Source organism: Rhinolophus ferrumequinum, unplaced genomic scaffold (genome assembly GCF_004115265.2).
Source record: "Rhinolophus ferrumequinum isolate MPI-CBG mRhiFer1 unplaced genomic scaffold, mRhiFer1_v1.p scaffold_109_arrow_ctg1, whole genome shotgun sequence".
Classification (NCBI taxonomy): domain Eukaryota; kingdom Metazoa; phylum Chordata; class Mammalia; order Chiroptera; family Rhinolophidae; genus Rhinolophus; species Rhinolophus ferrumequinum.
Genome location: NW_022680364.1, coordinates 1064015 through 1083740, shown reverse-complemented (window position 1 = coordinate 1083740; position 19726 = coordinate 1064015). Strand labels below are relative to the sequence as shown.

The window sequence follows — 19726 nt, the reverse complement described above, 5'->3', positions numbered from 1 at the left end:
GACTGCTCTCAGAGTCCAGTGACGTGTTGTTAAACGGGGCCCGTGGGGCCGCAAACCAAGCCGTCCGGTGCTATGGAGGCGAGTGTCCTGACTTGGCGCCAAAGCCTCCACTTCCTGCTCAGGGACACTCACTCCACTTTGCGCGTGTCCCTTCAGATGCAGTTTATCTCTCAGTGGGTACCTCGTGCACCATCCGGCGCACGTGGGGATAGCACTGCCATGTGTGTGGAGACTCACAGGCACCCCTTCTGAATCACGCAAACACATGACGGCCCTGCTCCCTTCCAGTACCACGCAAGCCTGCACTTCCTAGGCATAAAGTTGGAGCCTGAGGTCTTCAGACAACAGGGTAAAGCTACACGTCCACATCAGGTGTTTGTGTGTACGATGATTCAGAAGGGGTGTCTATGAGTCTTGACACACACGGCTGTGCTGACCCCACACGCACCAGATGGTGCCGAGTGCCCATCACGTATGAGGTGTCAGTGTCCACGGCAGTGGCACCCTTGTGTGACCGCGTTGCCCCCTGAGGCCCAGGAGCACCAGCGCCGGCTCCAGCCCACGTGCTGCTTCAGAAACTCTCCTCCAACCACGCCAGCCCCACCTCAGCCTCCTGCACATTCCACCAGGGCACGGACCCTACAGGCTGTGGAGTAGGCGTCATGCTTATTCTGATAATAAACAAATGCCAGTAGTTCCAAGATTAGAAATTTGGTGAAGAGGATCACAGTACAGCTTTTAAAAAGAAGGATAATGGTTTAAAATTTTTTAAAAAAAGGTTGATTGTAATGTAGTAAATATCAGTGTTTGCCAACTTTGAGGATTATGGAGTGTGCAGAACGTTTCTGGTCAGCACCAATTCATAAGGAACATCCAGTGGATATCAGTGAAGCTCAGGGCTTGACCCTGCATCTCCGGTTCTCCCTGCTCACCCCTAGCAACATTGGTTTTGAAGTTCCCAAGACTTTCGTGTGTTGAAAACTCCACCACATTCACATCAGTCCTCATGTCTCCTTTGAGCTTCAGAGAGCCGACCTGATATCTGCACTTGGATGCCTCGTGCTTATCTCGAACCAAAGACGTCCAAAAGGGCAGCTCTGCTTCTGCCACCCCACACAGTCCTCCAGTTTCCTCCATCTGCGTAAAACCACTATCAGCCTGGTTGCTCAGAAACCTGGGGCTCTTGCTTGATTTCTGCCTCCTGTCCTCACACTTGCCATCTGTCAGCAAGTCCTACTGTCCACCTTCACGATGTAGTGAAGCCGTCCACCATTCTGGCTCTGTCCAACTGGACAGCTGCTGCCTTCCTCGGGCTCGGCCGCAGCACTGCTGACATTGGGGCTGGGTGACACCTTCTCTCGGGGGCGGGCGTGGGGAGGGCATCCCATGCAGGTGTGGGCAGCACTCCTGACCCCACCCACTCGATGCCTGCATCTCCCCGCCCCCCACTCCGGCAATTGCCATCTGCCAGACACCTCCAGGCATTGCCAAATATCTCCTGGGGTCGAGATCTTCCAGTCCATTTTCTGTCCAGAAGAAACATGAGGCAGCGATGTTCTTAAATCCTAATCAGATCATTTCACCGCCTTGATTTAAAATGCTCAGTTGGATATAGAATATATATACCCTGTTGGATACAGAATAAAATTGGAACTCTTTACCAGGAGACGCCGAAGGCCTCATGTGACTGGACACTTCCCACAGCCCCAAGCTCTCCTCTCACTCACCCACCATCAGCTAGTGCTGTAGGCTGATTGCCTATGTCCCCACAATTCGTGTGCTGAACCCCAACCCACAGAGAGATGGAGTTGGGAGGTGGGGCTTTGGGGAAGTGACTCGGTCGATGAGAGTGGAGCTCTCACGAAGGGATCAGTGACCTTATAAAAGAGACCCTGAGAGCCCCTCGTCCCTCCCTCCATGTGAGGTCACAGGAGAAGACGCTGTCTGTGAACCAGGAAGTGGGTCCTCACCAGACACCAAATCTGCTGGGACTTTGACCCTGGTCTTCCAGCCTCTAGACTGAGAAATGAATGTGTGTTATCTAGGGCCCCAGCTGTGTTCTGTTGGGCAGCCCGGGCTGCCTAGAGCAGCCTTCTTTCACTCGGGGGATGCCACCTGGCCCTTTCTCACACGGTCTTTGATTAGGCTGTGCCCTCTGCCTGGAGCCCTTCAAGTTCAGCATAAATGTCACCACCTCGGAGACCTCCATCCCTGGCCATGCCACGTGCGCCCTGTTATTTTCCCTTGGCCATTTATTTCCTGCGCTGGGGCTGCCCTGTTTCCCTGGCTTTTGCTAGGTGAAAGATGACAGGAAGGCATATTTCAGAAGAGATGACAGCATGCACAGAGGGACAGGACAAAGCCTCGTGGTCCGAGGGGCAGAAGGGGCCTGTGGTAGCAGGAGTCAGTGAGGATGTGGACGGAGGCAGGGGCCAATCAGATTCCACTGCGCTCAAAGACTCAGAACACAGCACCTGAGGTCTTCAGAGCCAGTCACCTCTCTAGGTCTGGTGTGGAACATAAAACGCTGGGCTCATTGAACTGTAATTGAAATATGACAAATGGGAAAAGGGAAGTATTCCTGGAATTTTCAATATTATTTGGACAAGGACGATGACTGAGGGTGCTCACTGGCCCCGCTGTCGCTGAGTGGGTATTGCATGTTCACTGTCACGGGCCCCTTGGGGGGGTGGATCAGAGGAGGCCACCGTCTAAGCCCTAAGGTGGCTTCACACTACAGCTCTACGCAAGGGCCTTGGATCTAATGTGCAGCCCCAAATGACAAAACTCCATGGGCATCTTCCTAGGGAAATTGTCCCTCGCTCTGCACCCAGGGACATGCCGAGACCCACATAGAGGCACAGTCCTGAGTGGAGGCACGTTACTGCCGCTCACCTGACAGGAGCATGCGCTTCATTTGTGTCAGACTCACACTCACTGAGCCTGCAACTCCACGGACCAAAGGAACTGCCAGCGGAATCCACGTCCCTCCCCAGCAGCAGACTGTGAGGTCACGGTCACCGGTCAGCGGAGTCCAAGCCTCAGTGTCACCGGTTCTGCAGTAACCGCAGAGGCCACATCTGCTAGTTTCCGATATCCTGTGTGTGGACCTGCCCAAGAACCAAGTTCAAGGATCCTCTCTGAAGGTTAGAAAAGAGGTTGGAGAACATGTATAAAGATTGTTCCAGACTTTGGGCAACAGTATAGGAAGAGAGACCTTCTCAAGTCAAGAAACAAAAGAAGTTTTATTGTTTTTTAAGAAGGGAGCGATGGGAAATAGGAAAGACTGTTTCTCACCGTCAGTATTCAGGATAGCAGGAACACTGATGTTATCCAGCGGAACAAAGGCAGAAGGCCTGACACAGGACTCCTGCAAAAAGCACACACTCATAAAAGCCTGGGAGGAACTCAGGTCACGGACTTGCTGTCAGATTTCCCAGTGATTTTCTAAGTAAAAACATTCTTGAACTTTCCGGAATGTGGAAAGAATGGTGGCACTGGCCAATTCATATATCTTGCTGGAACAGTTGGACTTCCAGGAAGGAAACTTGGAAACAGTGGTCTAGCTCTAAGACCTTCCTAATCGGAGGTTCCATTTTTTTTTTTTTTCTGATTACCTTTAGAAGAGTTTGTGAAAACATCCACCACATACCAAACTTCTGACTTAAAAAGCTGGCTTCTCTTTCCAAAACTAAAAGTTGAAGTTTCCCATCCTCCAAGCCAGTGTGAGGAGAAGGAACCAGAGTCCAAGATGAATACTACTGGCTACAAATCCTCGTCCTTCCTTGACTGTTTACATCCCACGCATTGTGATCTAAACAGACCATGCTCACACTACACTCGCCCACACCTCAGAGCCTTCCCCCACCTCCTCACACTCCATCACCTGTCCTCGCACTTTGACCTTTCCCTATTGATAAGGCTCCATCAGGCACCGCCATGGCCCCCAGCAAGCACACCTGCATTTGCATGTGTGCAGGTGTGTGCGTGCAGACCTAGTCTGCAGGAGGCTCCTGTCTGCTTGTGCTTTGTTCCCAGAGCCTTCCACCTTCCTCCCCCCAATTAGGACCGGCCTCACTTTAAATTCAGGCTACCACCAATACCTTCAAGTCTTTCTAAGTCACTTTACTACAATTATTCCTTTCTTTCGTCACATCAGTAAATTCATTCAATAAATTCAGGAAGTGTATAAACACTTTTTCCTACGCAGGACACTATGGGTGACATGAAACATGTAAGAAAGTATCTGTTCCGCTTAGAGATCAAAACCTAGTAAGGAAAATCAGATGTTTTAGATAGCTACAATTCAAGGAGCCGCAGTACAGCCACATGGACAGTGCTTACAGACACTTACCAGGCGACTTTCACCCACCACCACCCTTGCTGGGACCACAGGGCCCTGGACCTTTGGGCAGGGCGGACGGGAAGAAACCAGGGTGACGGAAGTGGGTGCTGACCCAGGGGACAGGGCTGGCCCCAAGGTCTAATATGCAGTGTTCAGACTTGACCTAGACAGAAACGCACTTCCTGGACGAATGCAACAAGAAAATGTGTCATGCAGCAAAAAGAAGCAGTGGGTGATACTCAGAGTTGCAGGGAGACACCAACATATTCCAGGAAGAGAAGGAAAGGAGGGGAAGGACCAGGCAAGCGGGGCAAAGGGGTAAAGGCTTTAGCCAAGTAGACCAGATTTCTGGGCAAGACTGATTCCAGCAGGAAGCTAGGAGGGAAGCTGGTCCCAAGGGGAGCTAGCATGCCCGTCCGGCTGGAGGGCTGCAGCCAAGGAGCCCATCCCCCACCACCCAAAGGTGCCAGGCCTGGGCCTAGCCCTTGGACCTAATGACTTTCCCTATGAGTGTTTTCATTTGTGCTACTTTGTTAATTGAAGAAGAGTTGTGCACATGAGGTAAAGCTCATACAAGTCATTCAAGAGAGTATATAATAAAACTGTTGAACGTGGGTGGTAGCTATACAGAGTCATTGCCGCTCCTTCACCGTTCAGTTGGTTTGGAATGTTCATATGACGTGGGGGAGAGACAATAAGTCCCCACCTTCTCAAACACAAGCCATCCTGCTCCCTAAAAGTTCTGCCCTCATTACAGGTAGTGAGAAGAGCCAGGTTAGGCACGCCCAGGGCACGCACATCAGCTGGCCTCAGGCCGGCCTGTGCACCCCCTGCACCCAGCACCCGGGGCCGGGCAGGAGTGAACTCACACAGGATCAGCGCCAGATCCCAAGAGCTTATTGTCACCCTGAGAGGGGACGTGCACACAGCACCACAGGACAACATGTGTTTTTAACTGAAATAAAATTAAAAGATGAGAATAATCCTGCCCCATTGATTTTATTGATCACATTGATATGATGGTCAAATGAAATATTTATGTGTAAACACTAACTCACTATATGAAATACAAAAGTTATTAAAGTTTCATCAAGTTAGTGTGCACCAACTTATATGATTCATTGTTTATGAGTGACTTTCAGTGATATATCATTGAACCATACATAGAAAGCAAGTACTTTGCCCAAAATATCAAAATCTCCAGGCCCAGATAATGTCACTGCAGCATTCTATCAAACATTTCAAGAATTAACTACAATTCTACATATCTCTTCCAGGAAACAGAAGAGGAGGGAACACTTTTCAATTTATTTCATGAAGCTAGTATGACCGTGATACCAAAACCAGACAAAGACAGTACAAAAAAACCCACAAAAACCTACAGACCAACGTCCTCATAAATATAGACACAAAACTTTGTAAAAAATAGTAAATAAAATTCAGCATATATGAAAATGATTCTATACCAAGTTTATTCCAGGAATGTAAGGCTGGCTCAATGTAATCTACCACATTAACAGGTTAAAGAAGAAAAAGCATATCAATTGATGCAGAAAAAGTATTTGATAAAAGTAACAGCCACTCACGGTAAAAAGAAAAGAGAACTCTCAGAAAAAGAAGGATAAAGGGGATCCTTCCTCAACTTAATAAAACACATGTAAAAGAACTGACAGCTAACTGTATACTTACTGGTAAAAGCCGGTGCTTTCCCCCTGAGACCAGGAACAAGGCAAAGAGGTCTGCTCTCAGCATTCTTTTCAACATGGTACTGAAAGTCCTAGCCATTGCAATAAGCAAAGAAAAGGAAATGAAAGGCATACTTATAAGAATGAAAGAAAGAAAACTGTCCCTCTTTGCAAATGACATGATTGTCTACCTAGAAAATCCCAAGGAATCAACCAAAAAAGCCCCAAGAGAGAGTTTAGCAGAATCACAGTTTACACAGAAAACCTACAAAATTAATTGTATGCGTAAATACTAGCTATGAATAGACACTAAAATTAAAAATAAAATGTAATTTAAATCACTGAAGAAAATGAAATACTTAGGTGTAAATCTAACAAAGCACATATGCAATTTGTATGCTGAAAATTACAAAATGCCAGTGAAAGAAATCAAAGAGGATTTAAATAAATGAAGAAATGTAGGGAATTCATGGATTGGAAGACTCAACATAGTAAACATCCTGATTCTCCCCACACTGGTATAATACAGATATACGGATTTAGTATCATTTTTGTTCAAACTGCCAGCAAGATATTTTGTAAATAAAGAAAAATTTTAGAATGTATACAGAGAGACAAAGGAACTAGAATAGCTAAGCCAATTTTGAAAAACAAGAATAAAGCGATGGAATCAGTCTAACTTCATTTCAAGATGGATCACAGACTTAAATGTAAAACACAAAACGATAAAATTTTTAGATAAAAACAGAAAATCTTTGGGATCTATGGCTGAATAGAGATTTCTTAGACTTCACACCATCAACATGATCTATAGAAGGAAAAACTGATAAACTGGTTTTCATCAAAAATAAAACCTTTTGCATGGTGTTTAAGACCATGTTAGGAAGATGAAAAGACAGACTACAGACTGTAAGAAAGTATTTACAAACAATATATCCAACAAAGGACTAGTGTCTCAATTATGTAAGAACTTTCAAAACTCACCTCAAGAGTAGAAAACAAACAATCCCAGTAGGAAACGGACAAAAGACATTTCACCAAAGAGGATATACAGATGGCAAATAAGCACATGAAAAGATGCTCCACATAATGATACTGAACATAACGAACCATCAGGGAAATAAATGCAAATTAAAGCTACAGTGAGGTACTGCTACACACCTGTCAGAATGGGACAATAAAAAGCAGTGGCAACACCGGGCGCTGGCGAGGCTGACTCGCTGGCTCCCTCACTCACTCACTGCAGGTGGGGAGCACAGTGGTACAGCCACTCTGGGGAGCAGTCTGGCAGTTCTTTAAGGAACTAAACATGCAGCTTCCACACGACCCAGTAATTGTACTCCCGAGAAGATGTTGCTCACACAGAAGCTCGCACACAAATGCTCACAAGCACTTTACATGTGATGACCCAAACTGGAAACCACCCAGCGAATGGCTGAGCTGTGGTCCGTCCACACCACGGAACAGCACTCTGCAATACAAAGGAGCAAGCGATATACACACACCCTGAGTGACTCTCCAGAGAATTGTGCTGAAGGAAAGAAGCCAAACGGTTACACTCTGTTGGCTCCATTCGTAGAACATTCCTGAAATGACAAACTTACAGAAATGGTGAGCTGGCAGCAGTTGCCGGGATTTAGGACGAGGCAGGTGTCCTGTGTCTCGGCTGTGTCAGTGTCAGGGTCCTGGATATGTTGTTGGATGTGTTGTCAGTGTCCTGGTACCGTGTGCACGATGCCACCACTGGGGAACACTCTGAGGGGACCTGTGGCCTCGCTGTACTATTTCTCCTACATGCACACGAAGCTGCCTTTACTTCAAATCAGAAAGCTGAATTAGAAAACGACAGGGCAGCCTGCCTTGTGCATCGGGAGGTCATGATCCTGCACAGTGCGCAGAGCAGACCTGCCTGCTGACGCCGCACACCACTCCCTCCTGACTCTTCTGACCTGGCTCGCATCCACTACCACACTGCCGGAAGCTGAACCATAGCAAGTTTTAAGCCACCTTATTTGACTGATTAATTTAAAAAACTCATGTAATTAACTTCATGATCTGGGCAGCTTTTTGCATTTGAAGAAGCCACTATTCATCAATCAAAAAATGTGAGACTTCTTAACCTCCTCTGCCAAGGTCACAGTGCTTCCTTCCCTCGTCCCCACTGTCACACTGCGCACCACTAACTGTGGCCCAGCCTGGGGTGTGGGTCACTCACTGACCATCTGCTGCCCAGGCGACCACAACACGCCTGCAATCCGTGCCGCCAGACAGAACGCAGTCACATTTTCCCCATGCCCGGAAGAAGCAGAACAAAACGGTTGGTTGGTGGGCAAGAACTGGCAAGGTCTACTGGTTTTGATGACCAAACAAATGCTGGCTCTTGCTTCCTTTTCACCCCGACGTAGGTTCACTTCTGAAACTCCGCAGAGAAGCGTACATGAGTCAAAGCTACAGCGGTTACCTTCTTTTTTTTTTTTTTTAATTTTATTTTTTAATTTATTGGGGTGACAATTGTTAGTAAAATTACATAGATTTCAGGTGTACAATTCTGTATCACATCATCCATAAATCACACTGTGTGTTCACCACCCAGAGTCAGCTCCCCTTCCATCATCATACATTTGATCCCCTCACCCTCATCCCCCACCCCCCAACCCCCTTACCCTCTGGTAACCACCAAATTACGTTCCCCAGATTAATTTTCAAACCCGTGGCCATCCTGTGATCACCGACTGCCCTCCAATCCCCTCACCCTCTCCCCCACCCCCCACCCCTCCCGCCCATCTAGCAACCCTCAATTTTTCCTCTTTGTCTCCAAAACTGTTTCTGATTAGTTCATTCACTTATTCTTTTCTTTAGAATCCGCAAATAAGTGAGATCATATGGTACTTATCTTTCTCTGTCTGACTTATTTCACTTAACATAATGTTCTCTAGGTCCATCCATGTTGCTGCAAATGGTAAGATTTCTTTCTTCTTTATGGCTGCGTAATGCTCCATTGTATAAATGTACCACAGTTTCTTAATCCAGTCATCTACCGATGGGCATTTTGGTTGTTTCCATGTCTTGGCTATTGTGTATAGTGCTGCAATAAACATAGGAGTGCATAAAGATTTTTGAATTGGAGTTTTGGATTTCTCCGGATAGATACCTAGGAGTGGAATTACTGGATCATAGGGTAGTTCCATTTTCAGATTTTTGAGATACCTCCATACTGTTTTCCATAGTGGCTGCACCAATCTGCAATCCCACCAACAGTGCACAAGCGTTCCCTTTTCTCCACATCCGCGCCAGCACTTGCTGTTTGTTGATTTATTGATGATAGCCATTTTGACTGGGGTAAGGTGGTATCTCATTGTGGTTTTTATTTGCATTTCTCTGATGGTTAGTGAGGTTGAGCATTTCTTCATATGTTTGTTTGCCATCTGTATGTCCTTTTTAGAAAAATGTCTCTTCAAGTCCTCTGCCCATTTTTTAATTGGATCGTTTGTTTTTTTGGTGTTGAGTTGAGTGAGTTTTTCATAGATTTGTGATATTAATCCCTTATCAGATATATCATTGGCAAATATCTTTTCCCATTCAGTAGGATCCCTTCTTGTTTTATTGATGGTTTTCTTTGCTGTGAAAAAACTTTTTAGTTTGATATAATCCCACATGTTTATTTTTTCTCTTAGTTCCCTCGAGCGAGGGTATATATCAGTAAAAATCTTACTCCGGGTAATGTCTGAGAAGTTTCTTCCTATATTTTCTTCTAGGTATTTTATGGTTTCAGATCTTACATTTAAGTCTTTAAGCCATTTTGAATTTATTTTTGTATATGGTGTAAGGAGGTGGTCCAGCTTCATTTTTTTGCATGTGTCTGTCCAGGTTTCCCAGCACCATTTATTGAATAGACTGTCATTACTCCATCGTACATTCTTGCTTCCATTGTCGTAGATTAAATGGCCATATAGGCGTGGATTTATTTCTGGACTCTCTATTCTGTTCCATTGATCTATGTGTCTGTTTTTATGCCAGTACCATGCTGTTTTGATTACTGTAGCCTTGTAGTATAATTTGAAGTCAGGTATTGTTATACCTCCCACTTTGTTCTTATTTCTCAAGATTGCCTTTGCTATTCGGGGTCTTTTATGGTCCCATATAAATTTTAGGATTATATGTTCTATTTCTGTGAAAAACGACGTTGGCAGTTTGATAGGAATTGCATTGAATATGTATATTGCCTTAGGCAGTATGGACATTTTAACTATATTAATTCTTCCTATCCATGAACATGATATGTGTTTCCATCTATTTATATCTTCCTTCATTCCTTTCTTCAGTGTCTTATAATACAGCGGTTACCTTCTGCTTGGCTGTGACCCAAGTCCTCATCCCTGAACGCTTTCAAAAAAGAAAATGACTATTCTCTGAGGGTTTTTTTTTTTTTTTGGTCCAATATTATCTGCTCTGTTTAGTCATAGTGTAGTTTCCAGTTCAATCCTTTGATCCACCACATGGAGGAAACAAGGCCCAAAGAGCTTAAATAACTTGCTAAAAGTTAGAGACAGAAATGGGGTCCCCCGGTTCCAGCCCCTCTGTCCTCATTTTGTCCCCCATCATGCTACCACCCGGAATCAGAGGATAAATGTCAAAGGAAATGTGAATTTTCCTCACCTTTTAAGATTGTTTTAAATAATTGGAGAAACGACCATAGTGGTTACACTAAAAGTTATCAGAAAAGTAATGTGTCTTTATTTATAAAAATAACAATTATAAACACAGTCACACTGGGTATTAGGGCTTCAATATATAAATTTGAGGTGGATACAAACATTCAGTCCATAACACACAGTAATGCTAAGATATCTTTAAGTTATGTTAAAAATATAACATATAAAGTATGAACTATAACCATGATTTATAACATATGCTTATATTTTATAGTACATGAAAAATGGAAACATTTAAAAATCCATAAACATAAGAAGAAAAAATATTTACTGAATTTTGAATTTTGTTAAATATTATCGACAATAATTGTGCAGACAACTTGGACTCTCACAAATCCTGAGGCTTAAGGCATCAGAGATTCAACCTTCAGACACTGTTAACAAACTGTTCACGGACTGATTTTAGAGAAGTGAAAGAAGAGCCCCAGAAACAGACATTGGAACCTCCGGAGCAAGGCACCTGGAGATAGGACACGGTACATGAAGCTCAGGGTCAAGTGCACGGTCAGCTGTGGCCAGAGGCCGAGTCCAGGGGCAGGCCAGCCAGCCCCACACGAGGGGCCAGGGACAACAACGCAGAGCACGGGCGTTGGCAGGCAGGGAGGCTGGCCTTCCCCAGAGCACTGGCTGGATGACAGGCCTCTGTCCGGTTCTGGAGTAGGGTCAGGGGCCATGGGGAAGGGCCAACGCAGACAATGACATTGAAACCCAAATCTGCTCATTCTCAGACCCACGCCCCTCCCTCCTTTTGTAAGGGTCATAACCTCAGGCCCATGATGTTGAGCAAGATTTCCACATTCTCCTGGTTTTGAAAACTAACCAACCAGCGTCCCGAGAGACGAGGTGCAATGGGCCGACCTCTGATGCAACTGTATTAACACAATGATAGATTTCCTACAGTGAAGCAGCCAACCATCACTATGTGCCAGTCTCCAGGTGAGCTCTGAAGTTCAGGCTAGTGACACAGTGACACGGAGCCCCCAGTGCGCAGAACCTTACTGAGAACGCAATTGAAAGCAAGCACGTCAGATGTCAGAGTGCTGTCCTTTCGGTCATTTCTCCTGACTCGCATGCTACATACCAGTGAGACGAGTTTGGCCATGCTCTTCACCTTGGAGTCGGGTGCCTGCACATCCTCACCTGCACCTCATCTCTCCTGTCTCCTCCTGCCCCACTCCCCACCTCAGTGCTCTCCCTCTATCACCAAGAATGTTGGGGAGCCGACTTTTCCGAGGACCCCAGCCACCCACTTCCCTTGGGCTGTCACACAGCCCTGTGATAGCAGGTGCCAGGGCTAGCAGTGTCCCTGCTGTCGTGGAGGTCCCCGGAGGGTGGGGAGTGGGGGTGGGGGAAGATGGGCAACAACCACCATTAGTGCATGAATGCTGTGGCTCTTCCACCGCCCTCCTGCTTTCTGCAGTGTCTCAGACACCGTCCTGCATCCGTCACCCTCACTGCCCACTTCTCCTTCACAGCTTTGTTAGTAAAAGGAAAAAGAGAGACTTTATAAAGTCGATCTTAGCGCAACCAGTCCACTTGCATTCAAAAGAAAACCTGACAGAAATCACTCCCATTCAGAAGGAAGGCTGAAAGCTGGCTTCTGACTCACACTCTCGTGTATGTTCCAAGTGCTCTCCTGGGAAAAGGCACCAACACTCATCACACAGTTAGATGGAGTCAGCGGAGGACGGAGGCTGCTTAAGCCCAACAGTCAGAGTAACACACAAGCAAAGGTCCAGCTTCCCATTTCAAACAGAGTCAGGACGCAGGACGGCTCACCTGGGGGTTCTCACGCAGGCATCGCATGAGACTCAGCCTAGGAGCCGCTGGGGCTGGAGGACCACTTCCTAGGGGCTTCCATTCCTCCCCACAGGGACCCCTCCACAGCTGCTGGCCTGTCTTGACGATATGTCAGTTGGCCTCCCTCAGAGCGAGTGACCATGGTTCTAAAAATGTCATTAGGTCATGAAATTATCACAACTTCCCATATTTATAAGGCTCATCCTGTGGGGGTTCCCCACTCATTCAAAGGTGAGAACTAATAATACTCTTACTATTACGTATGTAGCCCACCATCTTCTACACGTTGCAGAGGCTGGTCTATTCGAAAGAGAACCGACTTCCAGGATGAAGGCTCTTTTGACCTTCTGGCTGGAATGTGTGCAAATAGGATTTTTGGGAAAGAGGATCCTCGTTAAACTAAATTATTTGGGAAGAATAGGGACCTAGGGAAATAGGTCTGGTCCAGAGAGAAGAAAAGAAGGTGGGAGAAGTATGTGGAACCTGGTCCTGGAAGAAATGAGGAGGTCAGGCTCTGGGGAGGGTCTAGGAGTTTGATCTGGGAAGTCCCCTCCCCTTCTCCATCCTCATTTCCCCTATTATACCCTCCTATTTTCCTTGATGTAATTATTCCCCCCACTTCCATTTCTAAGCTGTCTCCATCAGATACTTCCAATAATAAACCTGGATCTAACTGGGCAAAGGAAAATAGAAATGACTAACAAACATGAAAATGTGCTCAAACACACTAGTTAACATAAGAAATATAAATGAAAGCAAAAATAGGGACTACAGAATACTGGATACAGGAACACCAACTGGAACTGCAATCACTAGATGGAATAGCAAGGCCGTGGGGGACTGGGCCTGTCCCTGTCCATCCGTTCTCAGACGGAGGCAGGAGAAGGACTTCCATCAGTAGGACCTGTGACGAAGTCAGACTGGAGGAAGAGCAGGCTGAGGACCTGAGATCTGTACGCGTGAGTAGCAGCCAAGAGGACATCTCCAACATTCACTTCTTTCCAAGCACATTCCTCACAACGGCTTCTGCGGACCTCGCCATGGCTCCATCCTGCCAGTCGACTTCATTTTCAGCGAATGGCCTGAACTGCGGGTCCACTTTGAGTGCCCTTCAGCCTGAGAGGAACACGGCTCCGCCTCTCAGCCTCCACAAACCTCTCTTTCTGAGCCAATGATTCCGTCCAGTCATGATCTTAAGGCCCAACTCTCCACCCAACATTCAATACTTTCTCTGTGGTATTTAGATCAACCTCTAGTTGCCACCTAAATTCAATTTCTAAGTGACACTTTGAGACCATCTTTCCACAGCCTTCCAATTGCCTCAGGATGCAGCCCAAATTCCTCAGTCTGGTGCGGTCAGCCCACCTGGGCCTAGCCCGTGCTTCTCGTGTTGTCTCTCCCCGTCATGTACTCTCTGACCCAGAGTCCAGTTTCCTCACTGTTCCCCGTAAATGCCAAGTTCATGTTGTCCTCCTGTTCCAGATACTTTCCTCCTCTCTTTCCACTGAGGGAAACCCGTCAGGCCTTGAAGTCCCTACACTGCTAGCTAAGTCCTCTGTCTCATCTCCCCCTCAAATTCTGTAATATCTTTGAGAACGCAGCCCATATTACATGTAGCATTTCTTCTGTTTACTTAAAAAAAATAAGCATTTTGTTGTATACCCCTTAACAAACAACATCATGCTCAAGATCAAAATAGGGACTTTATAGGTGTTCATTGAATAGTACTGTGCTTTGGGGGTGGGGGAACATATTAAGAGCCATGTTCACCTGCATTCAGCAAACACACTAGGATATGGTTATAGGATCAAGACCTTAAGACTGAAAGAATTCTGATTTCAGGTGGACTAAAATAACTCCTATCTCCATTCACAAAGGTTATATAACCAGACTTGGACACGCAGGACATGCTAACGTCTTCCGGGAGAATTGAAGCTATTCTTCTCTGAGCACAGATGTCACAGGCTGACTGGGTTTTATCAGGGAGCAATATATTGTCTGGTTAAGTCTTTATATAGAAAGTGATTTGTCTTCCACTTTGCTATGCTAAGCAAGGTACAGCAAAAAGATTTCCACTGAGCAAAATGTGAAATGTCTGCAATGGGCCCTCCATGGTGCTGTCAGAGAACACGGAACGCGTGGTGGCGTGGGACACACTGAATCTGGAGTCTGGTTGGCCGTCAGTCGCACGGCAATCTCAGGCAGACGGCTTTACATCTGAGTTTCACTTTCCCCATCTATAAAATGGCAGCGGTGGCAACTTATACTCCAGTGTCACTTACACTTTATTTATATTTCTGAGTACAAACTCATGCACTCTTTTTTATTCAATGTGTTCTAATGTATTATTGTCATTATTTATTTTGATACTTCCACCTAATTTGACTAAGCTATTTCCCTGTTGTATTTCTATTTGGTGGCTTTTTGGAGCCAGAGAGCCTCCAGAGCTTCAAACCTTTTACGAGCCCCCTCTTGACTCCTCATAACATCCCGACTCACTATCAAACCCAAACGTTTAAGTGTCGCACAAGACCGTTGGGGTCCTTGCCTTGCTCACCCCTCTGGGCTCCTGTGCCCCCGCGTCACCACCTTGGCTTTATGCTCTGCCATGCTCAAACACTGCCATCCTTGGCCCAGCACTGGCCTCTCCCCCCCACTCTGCTCTCTGGCCTTGGCTTAGTCATCACTTTCTCTGATTCCTGCCCCAGCCGCCTGCAGCCCCTCCCATGTGCCCTCTGTACACACTTGCTAGTCAGCCTTGTTCCTCTTGGGCGCCGCCTGTCTGCTCGCCTGCCTCTGCTGTGTGCCATCTCCCCAGCGCTCAGCACGGCCCTCGAGGCTCAGTAGGGGGTTGGTGAGTGTTCAGCTCTGGATCATTAGGGGTAAAGTTTGAATGGTGCAAATGAGTTTGCTAACATACAGGTCAGGTCACTTCCAGTGACGACACACTGTAGAGAAAGTGTTTATTTTTCACAGGAAATGCTGGGAGAATGAAAGAAAAGACTGTTCTCAGATACTAGCTGAAATTTAGGCCTTTACTGAGAGACTAACGTCTTGCTTCTTTCATTGTTTAAGTCAACAGACATTTTTAAGGAGGAACTACTTACCCCCCACCCCACATACACAGATACCACTCGGGTGGTCTCCGCCCTTAGGGACCTGACTGTTGGCTGGGCAGACAGTCATGTAAGTGGAAAATTATAACAGCTTTAACAGAGCACTGAGAGGGCCCGGAAGGGAAACTGACTATCTAAAAGGAAAAGATTTATGGTTGACATTTGAGCAGCAACTTAAAAAAATAAGCCAGACTTTAGCAGAAGTGGAAGCAGAAGAAGGACACTTCGGGTAGAGGGAAGAGCACAGATGAAGGACAGTCAAGGACCACAGTGCTCAGGAATGAAAAGACGCCTCACACTCAACTTCACGAGCAGCAAACATCTGGGAACCCACGCTCCAGTTTTGTTCTGGTCTTTATGCGGACTCACCACACAAGGTGCTGATTGTCAGTTGATTTACCTTCCAGTAAACGGTAGGTCCTAGAGTGTAAAGCCTGTGTGTTGTTCCTGTCTACACCCAGCAACTACCCCAGTGACTGCAAAATGCTTGCTAAGTCAGTGTGATTGGAAGTTTGGATGTCTGACCCTCGGGCTGGAAAGCAGATGGCAGGGACGGGCTGAGGCAGGCCTTCTAGTCCACGGAACACAACATGGACGTCACTCTCTGGAGCAGACAACAGGTCTCGACTCACAGGGGATGGCGAGGAGGCTTCTTAAGGAAATGTCGTTGGCACAATGAATGACGGGGTAAGAAGACCTGGAAGCAGAGGTCGGCCACCATGCTATTAAAACTGTTGGAAGAGGAGCAAAACAATCCATAGTGGGAGAAGGAAAGAGTTTTTAGGGAGGGTAGGTAGAACTTGTAACTGCTTGACCTGGTAAGTATGGGTGACTGTGGTTTGAGTCATTTATACCAAAATCATTTTTTAAAATTGATCTTATTTAAGTAGAAATGCCATAGAAATGTGTTTTATGTTATAACCTCACATCCTAAGGTGAAAATGGATGTTGTTTGAAACACACACACACACACACACACACACACACACAATCATAGGGGTACAAAAAGCCCAGTATTGTTCAGGAAGGATCATTATAACATGAACAGAAAGTGAGACATGCCATTTCAACATAAGTATTCTCCTATCATTTAATTTATGACTCTGTTTCATAATTTAGGAACTTGTTTGTGTATCAAAATGTCTGCCATAATGTAGACACAAACAACAAAGATACAAGTCTAACTTACTAACTTTGGAGAGTTCCTGATCATTCAAAGGTAGACCACGTCACTGGGCCCAGGGTTGATGTCATCAGCTAAGAGTAGGGGCCTTGGTCTGAAAAGTTACAAGTGGACATAAGCATAAATGAGGCACCCGAGAAGGGCTCTGCAGCATACCCAACAAGTAGGTTCTCTTGGAAAGTGAGCTTTCAACACTATTTTTTTTCTGGAATGTATACATGTTTTCAGTGTTAGAGGAAATCTCAGTCTTACATGATTATTATCCTTAAAGACAGTGTTATGAATATGTTTTAACTTACAAGTGTCTTAGAGCTAGGATATGACAACACATCACAAAGCAGGAGGCACCCACACTGATGGCAACAGGTGATCCTCCCAACCATTACGTGGACGTCCACAACGCAGACTTGTCATTTGAATACCCTCAGGAGGAACTAACAATAAGCACCGGTGCACCATGAGCCAGGACAGAGTGACTCAGAAAAACCTTTATAACAAGGGTTAAATCCTACAGTTTGGACTAATTCATACATATGTCTATACCTCCGATAATCAATCGGAGCGGGTATACAAAAAAATCAGGCAGCAAGCTTAAAGGTGCACATACTTTTGATTTTTTTCTCCCCCATAAATTGGGTCAGGGGCGGGTGACATATTCTGTATTTGGGAAGATACCCGGATCTTAAGCACTCCCCTTGGAATCTCTGAGAACGCAGGTGACAGAGTAGCGACGCGCGACTGAAGGCACCCGCGACCCGACCGCCTTCTCCGCAGCGAGCACACTCGGGGGGCTCTCCCACCCCGACCTCCATCCACCAGGACGGCCGACCGCCGGGGCGGGGGACAGCGGGCGCCGTCCAGGGTCGAGGGGTTGAGTGATCCCGGGTTGAGGGGGACGTGGGTCGTCGACCTGGGGGGCGGTGGTTTCGGTCACGGGGTGTTGTCACTGTCTCGGGATGAGGGAGGCGGACGTGGGTCGCTGTCCTGGGGGGCGAAGGTCACGGTTCGGAGGGTGTTGCGGCCCTGGGTGAGGGGGTCGGGCGTCGCTTTCCAGGGACAGGGATGGCGCGGTCCCGAGGGGGGCAGGGTCAGTGTCCCGTGGTGAGCGGGGGGCGTCGCGGTCCAGGTGACCGCCTGCCGCCTCGGGTCTCGGTGGGGCGCTGGGGATGGGTGGTGCGGGACGGTGTGCGCGGGGTGGGCGGGGACTGGCTGCGTGCGCGCCCGCGCCAATCACAGGCGCCGCTGGGAGGGGCGCGCGCGCGCGCGGAGAGCCCGTGAGGAGGGCCGGGCCGGACGCCGCTCACGGCCAATCGGGGCGTCGCGCCTCCATGACGTCAGGCTCTCCCGGGCCCCGAGAGCCAGTCGGCGGGCCTGGCCGGTGAGTGCGCGGGCGCGCGGGCGCGCGGGGCGGGACTTCCGCCGAGTCCCGGAAGCGGGAGCTGTGTGTTCTCATGCGAACGGGAAGGAGCGTTGGGGCGCCGGAGTCGCGAGGTTGAGACATTTTCGGGCCCGAAACGGGAAGGAGCTGCTGCCGCCCGCCGCCAGCCCGCGCCGTGCCGCCCCCCGCCGCTCGTCCGGGCCGGCCGCGCCCCTGCTCCCGCCCCTCCCTCACGGCCCGTCCGCGTGTGGCGCGGTCGCCGGGCACCGGGGCTGCGGCGGTCGGCGGCCGGGCGGCGGCGGCACTGACAGGTGAGCGCGGCGGCTGGGCTGCTCCCGGGTCCTGTCCCTGCCCCCGTTCCCCCACCTACTTGGCCTCCGCCTCGGACCCACGCCGCGCCCGCCTGTCACGGGCCGCCATCTTCCCGGAGGACGCGGCCGGCAGGACCGGGCCGGACAGAGCCGGGCGGCGGCGGGGTGCAGGGCCAGAGTGCAGAACGGGGCCCGGGTCTGGCAAGACTGGGGCCCGAGCAGGGGCAGGTCGGGGGTCTCAGCCTAGGGTCCGGGCATAACAGGGCTGGGGGCCGAGCAGGGGCAGGGCCGGGGTCTTAGCTTGTGGTCGGTCTTGGCAGAACCGGGGTCGCAGTCCGGGGTCCTGGCAGGGCCGGGGTTGGGTCAGGATAGGACTGGGATCCGGGCAGGGACGGGGCCCCGGCAGAACAGGGCCGGGTCCGGTCCCCGCTGCGAGTTCGGCCCGCACTGCGGCGGCCTCGCCCTGCCCTCCGCCCCGGAGTCCGGGACTGCCGGCCAGGCGGGGAGGGGACGGGGTCATGCGGACCAGGAAGTGGGGATCTTGTTGCTCGGTGTGTGTTTGGGAAGCTCCCGTTCTCTTGATAGGCTTGCATAAGCAGATTCTGAAGGAATTAGAAAGAAATCAAATGTGAATATGTCCTATGTTTGAAATAGGGCCAGGTGACACAGTGGAGAAAGGGACAGGTCAGGAATCTCTTACCACCTGCTTCTTGATCGAGTCCAGTTTTAAGTGCCCTAATCTTAAGTGGAAATTTGAAGTTTTGGGTAACTGAAGGAACGAGATTTCCCTGGACTGTGTAGGGAAATTAGCTTTTAATTGTGAGAGTTTTTAAAACATGTAATGCCAACTTGAAGACGAATGTTGTTAAGTAAGCAGACAAGTTATTTTCCCTTTGAAAGTTCTTTGATATTTAGCTGGTCTTTTAAGTTGTGTTAAGTATTTAAAACGCACTTGAAATAGGTGCTAAGTTGTAGTTTGACCACGGGGAGGGTGGGGGAAGAGTGCTGTTCACTTCTCTGCAGTGGTCAGATATTATGTGCAGCGTGCAATTTCCATGCTTCCCCACCTGCCTGGCTCCCTCTAATTTACAGTCGGGGTAATTGACAGAAGTTGAAATGGTTGTGGCTTTTCAACTTTTCTTTGTATTTAATATACTGAAAGGCAGTTTTATAGTCAAACTATAAGAAATCACATG

At 48.1% G+C, this 19726-nt stretch overlaps 2 protein-coding genes across 2 annotated transcripts in view; one reads left to right on the top strand and one right to left on the bottom strand.

The window, feature by feature from the left end:
- Nucleotides 1–17364: 17364 nt before the first annotated feature.
- LOC117019937 (translation initiation factor IF-2-like) lies at nt 17365–18354 on the bottom strand. The gene is made up of 2 exons (XM_033102160.1): nt 18146–18354; nt 17365–17825 (listed from the first exon to the last, which is right to left on the bottom strand). The coding sequence occupies exons 1-2, from the start codon at nt 18340–18342 to the stop codon at nt 17420–17422; spliced, it is 603 nt and encodes a 200-aa protein (XP_032958051.1). The 5' UTR covers nt 18343–18354; the 3' UTR covers nt 17365–17419.
- Nucleotides 18355–18413: 59 nt separating this feature from the next.
- Nucleotides 18414–19726, top strand: part of LARP4B (La ribonucleoprotein 4B) — a 69521-nt gene continuing 68208 nt past the window's right edge. The window contains exon 1 of the mRNA XM_033102139.1: nt 18414–18530. The gene's annotated coding sequence lies outside the window, so the exon portion shown is untranslated. The remainder of the gene's footprint in view (nt 18531–19726) is intronic.

Coding starts and splice junctions, on each gene's coding strand:
- LOC117019937 (XM_033102160.1), bottom strand. CDS start 18,342: ATGTCTCAACCTCGCGACTCCGGCGCCCCAACGCTCCTTCCCGTTCGC. Junction 17,826..18,145: donor GCGCGACGCCCCGATTGGCC/GTGAGCGGCGTC, acceptor TTCGCCCCCCAG/GACAGCGACCCACGTCCGCC.